Source organism: Trichoderma virens (genome assembly GCF_000170995.1).
Source record: "Trichoderma virens Gv29-8 chromosome Unknown TRIVIscaffold_81, whole genome shotgun sequence".
Lineage (NCBI taxonomy): Eukaryota > Fungi > Ascomycota > Sordariomycetes > Hypocreales > Hypocreaceae > Trichoderma > Trichoderma virens.
The window spans coordinates 26,444-40,727 of record NW_014013668.1 but is presented as its reverse complement, the minus strand read 5'-3'; the positions used below and the strand labels follow the sequence as shown (position 1 = coordinate 40,727).

The 14,284-nt window shown below is 44.2% G+C and overlaps 5 protein-coding genes across 5 annotated transcripts; 2 read left to right on the top strand and 3 right to left on the bottom strand.

Moving 5' to 3' along the window:
- Positions 1–2,857: 2,857 nt before the first annotated feature.
- Positions 2,858–4,381, bottom strand: TRIVIDRAFT_125434 (uncharacterized protein; the record flags this gene model as incomplete). Its single annotated transcript, XM_014098697.1, has 1 exon — positions 2,858–4,381. A coding segment is annotated over one exon (1,524 nt), but the record flags the coding sequence as incomplete, so codon positions are not given.
- Positions 4,382–5,887: 1,506 nt separating this feature from the next.
- Positions 5,888–6,778, top strand: TRIVIDRAFT_155305 (uncharacterized protein; the record flags this gene model as incomplete). Its single annotated transcript, XM_014098696.1, has 1 exon — positions 5,888–6,778. The coding sequence occupies one exon, from the start codon at positions 5,888–5,890 to the stop codon at positions 6,776–6,778; it is 891 nt and encodes a 296-aa protein (XP_013954171.1).
- A 1,817-nt stretch (positions 6,779–8,595) lies between these two features.
- On the bottom strand, positions 8,596–10,403 carry TRIVIDRAFT_192994 (uncharacterized protein; the record flags this gene model as incomplete). Its single annotated transcript, XM_014098695.1, has 3 exons — positions 8,596–9,425; positions 9,504–10,062; positions 10,113–10,403. The coding sequence occupies 3 exons, from the start codon at positions 10,401–10,403 to the stop codon at positions 8,596–8,598; spliced, it is 1,680 nt and encodes a 559-aa protein (XP_013954170.1).
- Positions 10,404–10,919: 516 nt separating this feature from the next.
- On the top strand, positions 10,920–12,037 carry TRIVIDRAFT_47976 (mPR-like GPCR protein; the record flags this gene model as incomplete). The annotated part of the gene is made up of 5 exons (XM_014098694.1): positions 10,920–11,047; positions 11,103–11,327; positions 11,382–11,538; positions 11,586–11,822; positions 11,882–12,037. 5 exons carry the CDS (start codon positions 10,920–10,922, stop codon positions 12,035–12,037), a joined length of 903 nt encoding a protein of 300 aa, XP_013954169.1.
- A 736-nt stretch (positions 12,038–12,773) lies between these two features.
- On the bottom strand, positions 12,774–13,659 carry TRIVIDRAFT_68553 (uncharacterized protein; the record flags this gene model as incomplete). Its single annotated transcript, XM_014098693.1, has 4 exons — positions 12,774–12,886; positions 13,071–13,215; positions 13,418–13,465; positions 13,657–13,659. The coding sequence occupies 4 exons, from the start codon at positions 13,657–13,659 to the stop codon at positions 12,774–12,776; spliced, it is 309 nt and encodes a 102-aa protein (XP_013954168.1).
- Between the last annotated feature and the right edge of the window lie 625 nt (positions 13,660–14,284).

Here is a 14,284-nt window from a genome sequence, read left to right as displayed (position 1 = left end):
TGTATCCTGACTCCATTTCTTCAACCCTCTCAGAACCCCCTTTTCACGATCATTCTCTTGTAGCTTTCCTTTGTGATTCAATTTCAGCTCCTCTGTATATTGTGCAAGCGCCATTCATTGTAGGATCACAATTGGACATTACCCCCCAGATGTTTCTATCTAGATATTTCCACCCGTGTCTGTACAGAATGCACGGATTTCTCCAGCGTTTCCAGATTGGATAATCATGCCCATCCTTATCCTTTATGGTAATTATTCTGACAGCGATCTTCTTATATTCAGAAAAGAGGTCGAGCAGGCATCGTTGAAGTTGCTGAATTACTGTGTGTAATATAATCTCGTGATGAATGGATACAATTCTTTCCTCCTCGGGCATACAACTTTCCAATATCTTCCATCTGTAGGGAAACCTGAATGTTGGATTTGTGACGCTCACACGTTATCAGTGGCAACATTGTGCTGGAATGTAAAGTTCTGTAGATTCAGCGAGTGGGTTTTGAACCCACAATCGATTGGTGTTTTACGCAGGTCAGGGCATGGAAATCGCACGGTTACGTGTAATCATGCGACTCGCCACCTATTGGTGGTCAACCCAGTATGTGAAGTATCTCAAATGAATAGATGCTTAATATCAACTGCCATTTTAAAGCGAATGCAAACATCGCCATAATGAGAGGCGCGCTGCTTGATGTCTGGATCTGAAATACCTCGGTGATGCCTGCAATTGCTTTCTCTACTTGGTCGCTTCGGATATGTTTTTTTCCATATCAAAGCATCTTACGATACTTTTCTTGTCATTCACTATCGATTACGCGTATCCGTCCAATGCGTTTGAATTCTCTGGATTCGCTGGCCGCAACCAACGTTTTGGGCAGGGTTTCGATATTTCTCGATGAAGCTCCGTATCGACAGGCGGGAGGAGAGAAAGGCGATTCCCACCGACTTAGTGAGTGTGTGGCTTCGAGCACTAAAATTGGGGGATCTGCAGTAGCGCTATACCAGCAAGATTTCTAGCGCTAAGAAGCGGGCGGGCCCATTCCATTCTCAAAGGACGACACTGCGTCTGACGCCTTTGAACCCCCTTTGGCTCTATGTAAAAAGAGAAAGAAAAAAAAATTTTACAAGCAAGAATCTACAGACTCATCGCATTTTCTGATGCAGAAAAAAATAGACAAAAAAATGGGCAGAACAGCCGGCGTTCGAACACTGGTGTTGCGCAACACTCAAATTGCCTATACCGGCACCGCCTTCCGCAGATGGCCAATGTACCTCAGGCTCCTTGAGCAAACCACTCGACTATGTTTCGTCTGCCGGCTGTCCTGCCCGATATTGCGATAGGGTGAGAAGCTCTTTACTTATCAAGGGCATTTTCCATGGCGATGTTGCGTCCCATGAGAAGAGAGAAAGTTTTAAAGCTTTGGCTGGGAGGTTGGCGCTGTTTTTATATCCCAGAAAGGCCTGTGGGAATCTTACAGGGGTGACACCCCACTAATGCAGATTTAGCCCGCTAAGCGACCCACGTCCTCCACTCTGCTGTGGATTATGGAACCTACCGTATTTGCGTATCAATCCCAATACGTACATGTAACCAAGAGATGGTGGCTTCAAGCTAGTGCAGGCTAATTGATGCGAACTGATGGATGACTTGCGGATCCCAGAATCGGCGCGGGAGGAACCTTGATGATGCCGTGAAACTATCACGACACTCCTGGATTTATGATGACGGGTGACAAGATGCACATCAATTCCCCTATGGAACAAGAAATTTGGTGTAAATAAATGAATTTTTTGGGTATGGATTGAGGCGTGATTAAAACTGCGTCAACTACGTGTATCTAACAAGAGTAATGTCTAGCTAGGTCCTGCAAGCTGATCCGACTTACGATGATGCTCCTAGATGATGACATGAATTTATTAATGAGCTTCACCAACTGGTGTATTTCTTTCACAAAGGCATCTGCAATAATCAAGGGGCACAAGCTCTGGATTTTAAACATCGTACCAAAACTCCCAGTTACAACACCGTGCTTCCCTAGAACATTGCTCCTGTCGCGATTCATACATGTATATGTTTCCTCGGGGCTTTAATGCGTATCAATGCAGCATGCCGTCGCCAAATTTACACCAATGAAACTATTGTCAAACTATTCAAGCTTGCCCAGACTGATGCTTCTGCCCTTTCCGAGGGTGAACAGGTCCATGGATTTTTATGCTGAAATATCATGCCCCACCCAGGAATTCTCTCTTCCAGACGTGAAGTGCCTACTAATGCAATTTTTCTCGCTATTCCATCTATAAGATAAGAATTATAAGTGACATTGTATGTTTTGGCTTTGTACCGCTTTATAGATCCCACTTTACACGAGAGTAAAGTGATATAAATCACTGCGCTGCAGCCTTTCATTTGCATATGCTTGCATTGCATTCCTATGTATTCTTGTACTTCATTCATTCCATACCTAACATTGCAACCAAAGCATCAAAACCAAATTCTGCAAACAAATTTTAGCCTTCAATCGGCCACCAAATCCTCGATATTTCAACTTCACGAGGAAGTTATCAACTCTGTGTCCACTTTGGCTACTTTTTCCTTCGTCGTAGAAGGAGCTGTGTTGCCATCCCCCTCTGAAGCGGGCTCCACTGGGGGCGCTAGATCACTCTTGATATGTCCATTGCAATTTTCTTTGTCGCACCTTTCCAACTTGAATTCTGTCTGATCCCCCATCGACGGTAAATTGGAATTACAGAGCCACGTTGTATCCACCTGGTTTTCTCCTTTGGGTTCATAAATTCGACGGAATAGCTGAGCCGCTGGCAATGCATCGAAAAGCATTACTTTGCTCTTAGCCTTGTCGTTAAGACGAAGCATCCTTTGGAGCAGAAAGTTTGTAGTGAACAGAGTGATGAGAAGCACTAAAAGAACAATCATGCCAACCATAGAGAAACTTTGAAAGTTGGGACTTGATAAAACAAAGTCACCAAGACCATCAGCAGGTTCCCCATTCGTATCCAAAGCGTTGGCCAGCCCAGTCTTAGATTCATACATCGTAGTATCCAAATATACATTCCGAGTGTATACGAAACTGGCAAATACCAGTCGTGTCAGGTCGTCCAAGATACTCGACGTCTCTGCATTAATAACCCCAAATGTGTTTACGGTTGCAGATTTAAGCGATGAGATAGCGACGGTACTTCCCAGGTTATATAGGACCGGAACAGCGACGGCAAGTTCCAATACTGCGAGTAAAGAAGGCTTTACTTTTATGCCGGTTATGTTCTTGAGGCCAGAGACATTGGTCACAGTTGTGGAGCCATATCGCCAGACATCTTTCTGCCAGCAGGAGAGGGCTGGTCTTGCCCGCTTTATCCAGAAGATGGCAGTCTCGACAGGAGGCGGAAATGGTGCCCGCCGAGTTTCTGTGGTATACCATGGATCATTTGACTGTTTAATGCTGGTCCTATGAGCTGTCCATGGTAAAATGGCAAAAGAGATATTGCCGGTCTCGCCATACTGAGTGGATGCATCTGGATGAAGCAGGAAAACTGCTTTTGGAGCATCCTGAATAGTATCGTTGGTGATGGGGACAGTCTGATTCCAGATGGTGTAGTTCCACGGGTAATAGGTATCCCTGTCATTCTTAGGGTGCGTGGCATTAACGATCCACCCATACTCGGTTATGCAGGAGCCCGTAGCCGTCAATGAAAGATCAGAGCCATGTTGGAGGCCGAGGTCGACTCCAGTGAGTGAATATGTGTAGTTATACTGGTAGATAGTTTCAATGCTGTTTATGCCAGCATTGACAACCGGAATTGGCCCATCTACTTTCACGTTTTCCCCCCGTGAGCCCAGGGAGGCATCCACACTACCAAGAGCGCGTATAAATGCTGGAGCAAGTATGCCTATACCCTGAAGAATATTGACAGTGTCGTTTTCGTTGTTAGTAGAAAATGGCCAGTAGACTGCACTAGGTCGTGCAGGTGCCACGGTACCAACTTGCAATAGTGAAGGCCCAACAATCCCCAATGACAAGCCGCCTCCGTAGATTATAAAAGCCAAGGAGCAAAATATGAGGCCGTAAACAAAATCGGGTGTAGATCCGAAAAATTGCAACGTATATTTTGCCAGCTCTTTGAAAGCAAACCAAGAATCGTTGGAGTTCCAAAGAGTCACGAGAGCAACATGTCGCCGCCGAGTCGTTGCCCTAGAAGAAACAATGGCAATGAAGCATATAAGATCCCAAAGCCCTACGAAAATCAACGTGAGGATAACAGAGATACCTGCTGTTAAGATTGTTCCGCCATAGGTGGTGAAGGTTATGGCCCAAACAGCGCCATCCTTGGTTGGTACATAGAAGGGACGGTGAAGCACATAAGAGCTGTCTACTAGCGATGTGTCGGCCATTATGATCTCATTTGGCGACGCAGCGACTTAGACCCGAGTCTTGTTTAACTTTCCATATCGTGATCCATTGATTTTGCAGATGACTTTAAATACATTCTTATTCTACGTGATGGGCTCACAAGCTGACACCCGAATAGCATAGCTACTGCCCAAGATATTATCGGGAGAGGGGGCCAATTAGACTGCTTGTTTAGTAAAAGGCAAATCCTTGCATAATTCAGCTTTTGTCAACCTTGTCTAATGCATAAATCCTTCCACTTGGCTGAATATGACTGGCTAACTCCAAAGCCTCTTCAGTGCTGTAACATATCAGCGCGGCGGGCTCGCTAAATGTCGTTTCAATCTGTATCCAGTAGAATTGAGGCAATCAAATCATGTACAATGATTACAAAAGAGCCGTCTGATTCATGCATATAGTGGTAACATTCTGGGTTTGATGAATCATGCTTAAGGCTTGTTTACCAATGTATTGAAGACACGTGGTACCAAACTTCGACTGCATCCTCCTAACAAATTTATAACACCACGCGTATAAATCTTGATCCCATTTTCGCCATCCTCTGGAAACAGCAAGGTTTTCACGATAACGTCGGGCTATTCGTAGAGCGGCCTCACTATTGTGCTCATCTAGTGAGCTCCATATGGGTATATGCTTTCTTTCGCTGGCTCTGCAGACTTGAAGGGGGTATGGAGAATGGATCAATAAGTTACATCTCAGCTTTTATAATTTGTCATAATATGACATCGATAAACTGATACTTCCTACTGAATACATGGGGCTGCTCAGAGGGCGCATTTGTACCAAACAGCCAACTCTTCAAGTACAACTCCGCTGGATAACTGATGATGTTATTAGGCAATCATTTGCATAAGAAGAGGCTGTCCAATGAGAGAGTCGTCGTATGCACATGTTGGTCTCAATTCAATCTGTCAGCTACAACGCACCAAATCGACCACTCATACACTAACACGCCTCTCTTGCCTAATCTCTGCTTTTTCTACCCCCCTGGTATATGATGTGGACCCTTGAATGCAGCCGAGAATACCTGCATATGATAAAACAAAGCCTGCCAAATAACCTTATTCCACGACATCCTACTAAGCAAAACCTCACCGAAGCGACAATCTAATAGGCAGATGAAAACGCGAGTATGGCAAGACTTCAGCCGCACCGTCGTCAGCCGCATGCCCCCCTGTGCGGTTAAGCAACTTGCAATGCAGCATTCAGGTAAGTATCAACACAGCACCCTACCAACCCCCCATTTTTTGGGCATAGTAGGTCAATGATTGGATTGGATGTAGGCTTGCCCAACGAAATGGCGCCTTCTGTAAGGAGAGAGCTTAAATGTCAACATTTGATGCCCCCAACTGTATGCTACGAAACCAACTTCACACTCATCTCTTTCTAAGTAATTCTGCGGCTAACATTGCGCTCAAATTTCAGCCATGCATAAACAATTCTTTCTTTCACTCATAGAGCTTTACATGGCTTCTGGTGCTCTCGCACAGTCGCCCCAGTCGCTCTTTTCAACTCTTCAAGCCAACGGGTTCACGGAGTTTGCCCAGAGGCTCCCAACAATCGAACTTACATCCGCCGAAGCTGGCTTGGTTGTGTATGCACCAAACAATAATGCATTTATTATAAGCGGTAATGCTACCGTTGCTCGTGCTACAATTGGTCCCCCGCCCGCTGCGTTAAATCTGGCACGATTTAGAGGAGGTGGATCATTCCAGTATAACTCCCGAGCTTTGGCCACAAGAATGGCAAAGCGGGCAACCTCTCGAGGATCTGTCTACGAGACTTTATATCACGATGACTTTGTACTTCTTGGTTCTGGACACAACCAAAGTCTCGTAGAGCGAAACGTTCCATCTGCATCACTGCCGTTCGTGTTCTCAGGCTTAGGCAAAAGTGCACAGGTCGTAGGCAGTGATATTCCTTTCGATAAGGGAGTCATTCGTCCAATTGATGCTGTTCTTACCTTGCCAAGGAGTTTATCATCAACTCTGCAGGCAATAGGCGGGGTCAAATTGGCAGCAGCACTAAAACAAACGAATTTAACTGCGACTCTTGAAGGCGCAGAGTCCATAACTGTTCTGGCACCAAGCAACGAAGTTTTCAGCCTCTCTAGCACACTTACACAGACCCAGATTGTGCAAGTGTTAAAGGAGCATATTATTGTGGCTCCTTCATTTCCAGCATACTCGCCTTGGCTTGAGGATGGCCAAATATTCCGCACACTCGGCGGTACCAATGTCTCCGTGGTGATTAAAGACGATGTCGCCTACTTGAATGGTGCACGAATTTTGACAGGAGATTCGATAATTCAAAATGGTGTTGTTCATACTATTGATAAGGTATTTCAGCCTCCATAATACGTGCAGGGCACTATCGATGGGATTATGCTAATATGGGTAATAGATGTTGAGTGGGAATATTCCAACAATCCCTCTCAACGCTGCAATGATGGCAAGATCGCCGTCGTGGGAAACTCTGGCAGTTAGCTTTATTGGCGCTGCTGCTGCTCGACAATTCTTCTTTTGAGCCCGCGAGGAGTTATGCGGTGTGAATTTTAGCATAATGAAGAGTTGAATAGTTATAAATGTATTGCTCACTTCAAATTTTAAAGTCACAACAATAGACTCGTGATTTTCTTTGACTGTGATAGAAAAAAAAAGGATTCATCCGATACTGAGAAGGTGTGCACCTCCCTCAAGATACCCATTGTAGACTTTCTACTTGGCCCTCCGAACAAACCATAGAATCTTTATGGCGATGATCAAAACAGCTACTAGAAACAATGTTCTTCTATAGAAGAGCTATAAGGAAAGAAGGTGCCGTCTAGGGCAGGAAATTGGGATAAAACCTATACCCAGTGGAACTGTCTCACAGCCATGATGAATTGTACCCCTCTTTGGATACTAAAGAAAATTAGGCATTACCGTCTATGTACGTAAATGGTTCAGGGACTAACTCGCGTAGTTTGGCAGATTCAGCTAGGGGCACGGAGAGGGAATCCAGAACTGGGGCCATAGGAGGAAAGAACCAAGAAGGCTCAAGAAGGGGACGAATGAGAGTGATCAGGGTTAGGAGGAATCTGTCATGTCACAACTTTGGATTACTTGTTTGCTGGTTCTTACAACCGTTTGTTATTATTCAGGGCAAGTTACACAATTGAGCAAGCGCGATTTTGTTTCCGGTGGCCTCGCATCCATCACCAGGAATTCCCAATTATGTAGCTCTAGGTGGGGTGATTTTAGTTGTAGCAGTCACAGGCTTTGTGCTAGTTGAAGGTTTTGGTACCACTCTAAGGGTATTTTGAGATGCTTGCTAGAGGCTTTTAACTACTCAGGGGGGCTTGATGGCGCCTTTGAGGCAGTCAATGTAGAGCTTCGTCTCTAGGAGCAATACGTGTAGTCGAGCCAGAAACCATCGCCGCTAGACCCTTCAACTATTCCACATTATGAGCTCATTATTAAGGAGTTCTTTCCCGTAAGACTGGCATCAGTGTTCCAGGTCACAAACTGGGCGACATTGATTCATATTTTTGGTGGCTACGTCACTGCAGCTGTCGTCTGTCTTAGCAATATACCACTTTTGTCACCCTTGTACCGTGCCCCGCACCACCACTTCTTGTTGTTGGTGATAATGATGATGATGATGATGATGATGACTGTTTATGAGCAGTAGTTGAGCTTGTTGTACTCGAAGTAGAATCGTCGGATAACATGCGATACTATTGTAACCTTAACAGTGCAGGTGATGTGCAGGTATCATACATTGACGAAATAGAAAACGCCTCAATAATAGTTCCCTAAGTTACCATACCTGCATGCAGCCCACCGTAGTATACATCCCACGCTGTAAAAAGAAGCAACTGCATTGGAAGAAACTTTAGCAAACGAACCGCTCAGAACCCTGAAAACTGAAAACCAACATCCTTTATTGGAGTCTTGATTCTTTCCAATCACTCATATGCCATTCAGTCATATCCAAGGCGAAATCACTTAAAGAATATATCACAGCCAGCGGCTTACTCTTCATCATATTAAATGAGCTATGAGTCTTGCAGAAGAAAAAATACTATTCAAATTAATATCTAGCTCGCTTTAATGGTCACTGAAGCCAATACTAGTCACAAAATTCGCAGATTCTGCCTCGGTATTAAGCTCAACATGTTGTCTCGCCGACCTCATAAATGAGGCACCGTCAAAATCCAAGAGGGGGAGTCATACGCTGATGCAGGCAGTGAGCGCAAGGAAATGAAGGCCTCCAAAACAAGATATACCCGTGCAATAACATAAAGAGTTCCTCCTATGCAACATAAGACGTAAATAAGGATATGACTCCTTTTACGCTCAGCTCCCTCCAGTATGCCATACCAAAACCACCAGACTGAACCAGATAGGTGACCCAGGAGGTTGAAGAAAGACCATAACAATCCACTGAAGACAATGTAGACACCCGACATTCTCCAAAACCAAGACTCAGCATTAGTGGGAAATACTTCATTCCAACCAGCCACATGAATGGCGCCGTATACTGTACTGGAGCACCATAAAATCATGCCCATCAAGTGGCCTTGCATGTGACGTAGCAGATCATCTCCCGGCCAATTTCGAGGACGCTCAACCACAAGCTCTTCTGACGGGCACCACCAACTTTTATTCGAGCTTGTTTTAATATCTTCACTTGGTTTATGGCCTCTTGGATGTCGGCTTACTTTGTCCGGCATTTCAGGATACAGTCGGTGCGCCTCTCGATATCTCAGTTCAGCTTGATCACATGGAGGAACATCAAGCCGTTCTCTAATGGCAGGATATTGTTCAATGGCTTCGCATGCGAGCTGCCATCGAACAACCTGCATGTCAGATGAAATTGTCTTCTTAACAGCCTCGTTGATAGCCTCTTCCTGGTAGAATGTTTTTGCTGATAGCTCCAAACCGTGACGTATAGTGATACGGCCTTTTGTTGGGAATGCGCCGTTTAAAGGCTCCAATTCCTCTGTGAGCTGGATATCCGCTTCGTATCCTTCTTGTCTGTCGCTCGTTGGGGCGACTCTCGTCTCAAGTATCTGTGCGTCTGAGCTTCTTTGTGAACATGGATGACCAGGGGTGTATATGACTCCACTCATTTCTGTCTTAACGCCAAAGTCACGTAAGACGTCTCTGTTGACCTTGTGCTCTGCACTTACTTGGCTGGACATGTACATAAAAGCACATATCGGCCGGGTCCATTCCCCTCTAAGTATCGTTGGTTCTTTAATCCACCTTGGTTTATACCACCAGAGAGCATAATTTATTAACGCACAGACAACGTGGCCAATAGTATTCGTCTCAAGCGGTGTCAACGGAAGGCCAACCGCTACTCGAACAGCGGCTTGTACAACCATCCAGCTCACTTGGAAACAGCAGATGAGCTTTCCGGATCCGTCTGTTTTGCTTTTATCTTTGATGTCCTCCAGCGAAATATCAGGGAGCAAGCCGCACTTAGCAAGCAGCTGGATTCCCCGGGGTGTTACATGGAGACGCCGCTGGGGAATAAAACGTGGACCGTGCCGCATATCTGGGGTGTCCATATCAAATACGAATCCACCCATTCCCGCATAAAACCCGTGAACCATCGTCCATTGTTGTAAGTTTCGACCGTTGTTGCTTCTCTGTCAAGTATGGTTAGCAACAGACAATTTAGTTGGTACAACGTCTATACAACCTTCTTGATAAATTTTGTCAATGTTCGCGCGGATATAAATTGGCGCCAAGCGGCCCAAATGACAAGCTCAGGCCCAAATATTCCCAGAACACTCCATTTCAAGTATCTGTACGTGTATTCAATGTCGGTTTCGCCGTATGGTGGAAGGTCTAGGTGAATAGCGGACCAAACACACAAACTAAGGGTGAGCAGACAAGAGAAAAGTAACGAAAGTGTTCCGCGGCCGTCTGGGTTTGGTACATAACCAACGAAGGTGTTATTAATGAATTCTGGACGTTGTATATCCATGGGAATTGTTGATGCATCTATAGCAAGTTGGAAAATATTAACAAAATTTGGTATATACAGTTCTCGTGGCGATTAATTATTTATTCTTAGGAGCCGGCAAAAATATCTCATGAAAACAGAATACCAGGAGCGGAGTCGAGTTTGGATGATTTGAATTATCATGCTGAGGAGGGCTGGTCCTACAAGAAGTTGGGCGCTGAGTGGCTGCGGGAGAACGGCTGTTCCCTCGCGTAGCGCCAAGGTTATTTAAAGCTGGTTTCACGAAGGTACCTGTACACTCTGATTGGGCCATTTTGTTGGGGGCTGAAATAAGGGTCTTTGCCATTGGATCCCTTAGCGCTTGCTGACTCAACATTGAGGGGATGGGCGGCTAGGGGGAATTCATCTGCTGATAGTTCACTTGCGCCGACACTCCTCCATTCTTCTCCCCAATCAACTAGAACTACTGCTACCAGACTTCTTTCGCGAACAATGTCTCTTCGGCGAGTGACACTGGAGACCGTTTCTCAAGTAAGCATGGAAAGGAATCCTCTCGTGAAGCAGCACAAGTCGGACCATATCTGGTTGAGAGTGCCGAGGCTTCTGTATTTTCACGAAATACCCCCGTGGCAGCAAGACAATGAATACCTTTTATCAGGCTATAGGTAAGTAATATATTTAATATTCATGTTGTATGAATGATTTTAATTCTTATTACAGGCCTACATCTGGCTCTACCTGGGTTTCCTTCGCCGGCCTGGCTTATCTGCACAACCAAACGATCAATATTTATTCACATTTAGTTGGATGCATCGTTTTTTGTGCCTTGCCTTTCTACTTCTATTGGAATTATTATCGGCTCCAATCAAATGCATATGTTGACGATCTGGTTGTAATATCCATTTACTGTCTTGGAGTTGCAGTCTGCTTTGCATTCTCAGCGACGTTAGTGAAGACTCTTCAGGCTTGTTCTTCATAATTTTGCTAATCGTTGCCCAGATTTCACATACTATGGAATCATAGCCAAACTCTCACCTCATTTTGGAATAAGCTAGACTATCTAGGCATTCTCGTTTTAATGTGGGGTGCCGGTATTCCGACGATTTACTATGGCTTCTTCTGCAACCAGAAATTACAGTGGTTTTACTGGATGACTGTAAGTTAACCGATAATATTGTTGTTACGTGGGCTAAACTTTTTCAGACAAGCAGCACTGCACTATGCTGTACTATAGTCACATTACACCCACGCTTCATCTCGCCCCAATTCAGGCGTTGGCGCGCATGCTTTTACGGTGGATTTGGACTAAGTTCTATTATATTTGTTATTCATGGTCTAATTCTCCATGGATGGGAACTTCAGAAGGAACATATGTCCTTAAATTGGATGGCGTGGATGGCCACATCTAATCTTACGGGAGCAGTCATTTATGCAGCCAGGGTAAGATTGTCATCGAGGTTTTTTATTAAATTGGCATTCATAATACTAACTTCGAACAGGTTCCAGAGAGATGGGTTCCTCACAAGTTCGATATTTTCGGTGCCAGCCACCAGATACTCCATGTTGCGGTTATGATTGCTGCCGTTATACATTTTTGCGGCCTACTCAACGCCTTCTCCATCATTCGCTCAAAAGTGGACGCGTGTGTCAACTAACAGCGTTCGGATGTGGCAGAAAAGATAGAGGTAGTCGGCGAATGACCCATTGTTAATTAGGAAATTTTTTTGCAACATTGTATAGATAGCCTGGGAGCTTCATTCTATAAGGCTTACGCATCCGCTTTCTATTTCTTACGAGCATTGTAGTGAAACAGCAGAACAGAGCCGCTGCGTCATCCTAAACCGCCATTTCGACCAGTGTTTGGACATCTTTCGCTCAAGAAGCTCCTGAAGTGAATTATAGCAAATACTTGAATATGTCTGCGGCGATCTTGATGGATGGCATGCAGATGGCGCCTAGTGCAAAAAAAGAAAAGAAAAGAAAAGAAAAGAAAAGAAAAGAAAAGAAAAGAAAAGAAAAGAAAAGAAAAGAAAAGAAAAGAAAAGAAAAGAAAAGAAAAGAAAAGAAAAGAAAAGAAAAGAAAAGAAAAGAAAAGAAAAGAAATCCATTTTACGTGTATTTTAGGCTGTTCCAGCTCCATCAAGCTCATATGAACATAATATTCCTTACTAACGGGATAGAAGTAGGACTTATAATGAACAACTTTCTTTAATTGACAATCATCGTGCTTTATTGGAGTTGGGGCTATCAGTGTCAATTATAATCATAAAAGATACACCAGTAGTCCGAGTTAGCAGGGTGGATGAACTGCTACTATCCAGACGCCAAATAGATACTCTTTTCGGGAACATAGTTTAACAGCTTGCTATCAAAAACAGCTCGAAACTCGTTCTATTTGCTATTTGGCCATACTCTAGACTTCTTTGGCTTATCAGGCTCTCCCTCAGAAGAAGCAAAATGGCCTCCTATCACCTGGATCCCGATCGGGCTCCTCTTGTGGGAGGCTATATTGAGGAGAAGCTAATTATGTTTTCACTTTCCTATTTCTAATAGGTACCAATTTCACGTATATCTTCTATTAAAGCAGGTGGATTATCCAATCCAGGAAAGTGCCCGCCAAAATCGTGATCTAGCTGGCCCTTATTAGTACATTGAGAATTACCAGTAAGTTGAGCATCCATTTCTTACTTCGGTAAAGGACCAAGTTGGCCACAGTTTCGGCTAACGCGCGTGGCCAAGACTGAACATTATACTTGAAGCCGCTGAAAAGCATCGGGGCATCAGTGCGCGGTCTTGTATAATTGTATCTTAATCCCGTTTGACCGAGAGGATTCTGGAAGTAAATGTATCCAGATGTCAAGATGGATTTAGTCAAATAATAAAGGGATATGCTGCGAAGAATCTCGTTATGAGTTAACACAGATGGGCTGGTGCCAGCTCGAGGATCCGACCCTAAACGAATTAGCTCTTCTTTCAATCAAGACTGGGTACATGAAGTAATTCCATACATTTAATATACTTTTCTCCCATCATACCAATTGTCCAATCGCATTTTCGTATAGCACAAGGCCAATATCGTTAGGCTAATCATTGAGTCAGTATATATAGATCAGGTACACACATTTACATATCCGGGTACCTAAAGCAGCAGCGCCACCCATCGCTTTAACAATTTGGCTTTTTTTATCAAAACGCCTGCCTACTATCTATTCAAGTCACTTTTCTGTCTTTTGCCAGGCTTAGCAATAGTGTAAAGATGGGGGGCCAGGCTTACCATATTTTAATCGACTGCCGCTTTCGATACCCTGAGCTATATTGCTATTCCTTTTTTCTGTGCCGAAACATTTTTTACCTCAAGATATGTACTCGATCTCCACGCATTGGCAATTGTTCGGTGTTTCCTCTAGCAGACATAGTTCGCGATTACCTAACGAACCTAGTGCACAGCCTTGTATTAGTTACTATTATATGCATACTAAATTCTCATCTCAGGATTGACCTCTGCAAAGATGGGTAACCTGTGGGATTATGCATTATTCAATCAAAAGTGCCCACCTATTAATAAAATCTCTATCAAAGTTGTCCGGGCTTTAATTTACGACCGATTCTAACCCTTGGAATTATTGCGTAAGGATTGTGTCTGTGTGGGTGTTTTATCTTATGATCAATATCTTACGATACGACCAGACTGACTACGGTACAAAGACAACTACGTATACTTTCTCCTATGGACGAAATGTGCTAAGTAACAGGTGACATGCGCTGTGTTTACAGTTTTGCTATGCAAGGCTCACGAGTGAAAGGCTATCAAAGTCTTACACATGATTACATGTTGGAGGAAACTTGATAAATCATTTGCCTTTACATGGCCCCCGTCCATATTCCTAGCCTCAGTTCTATGA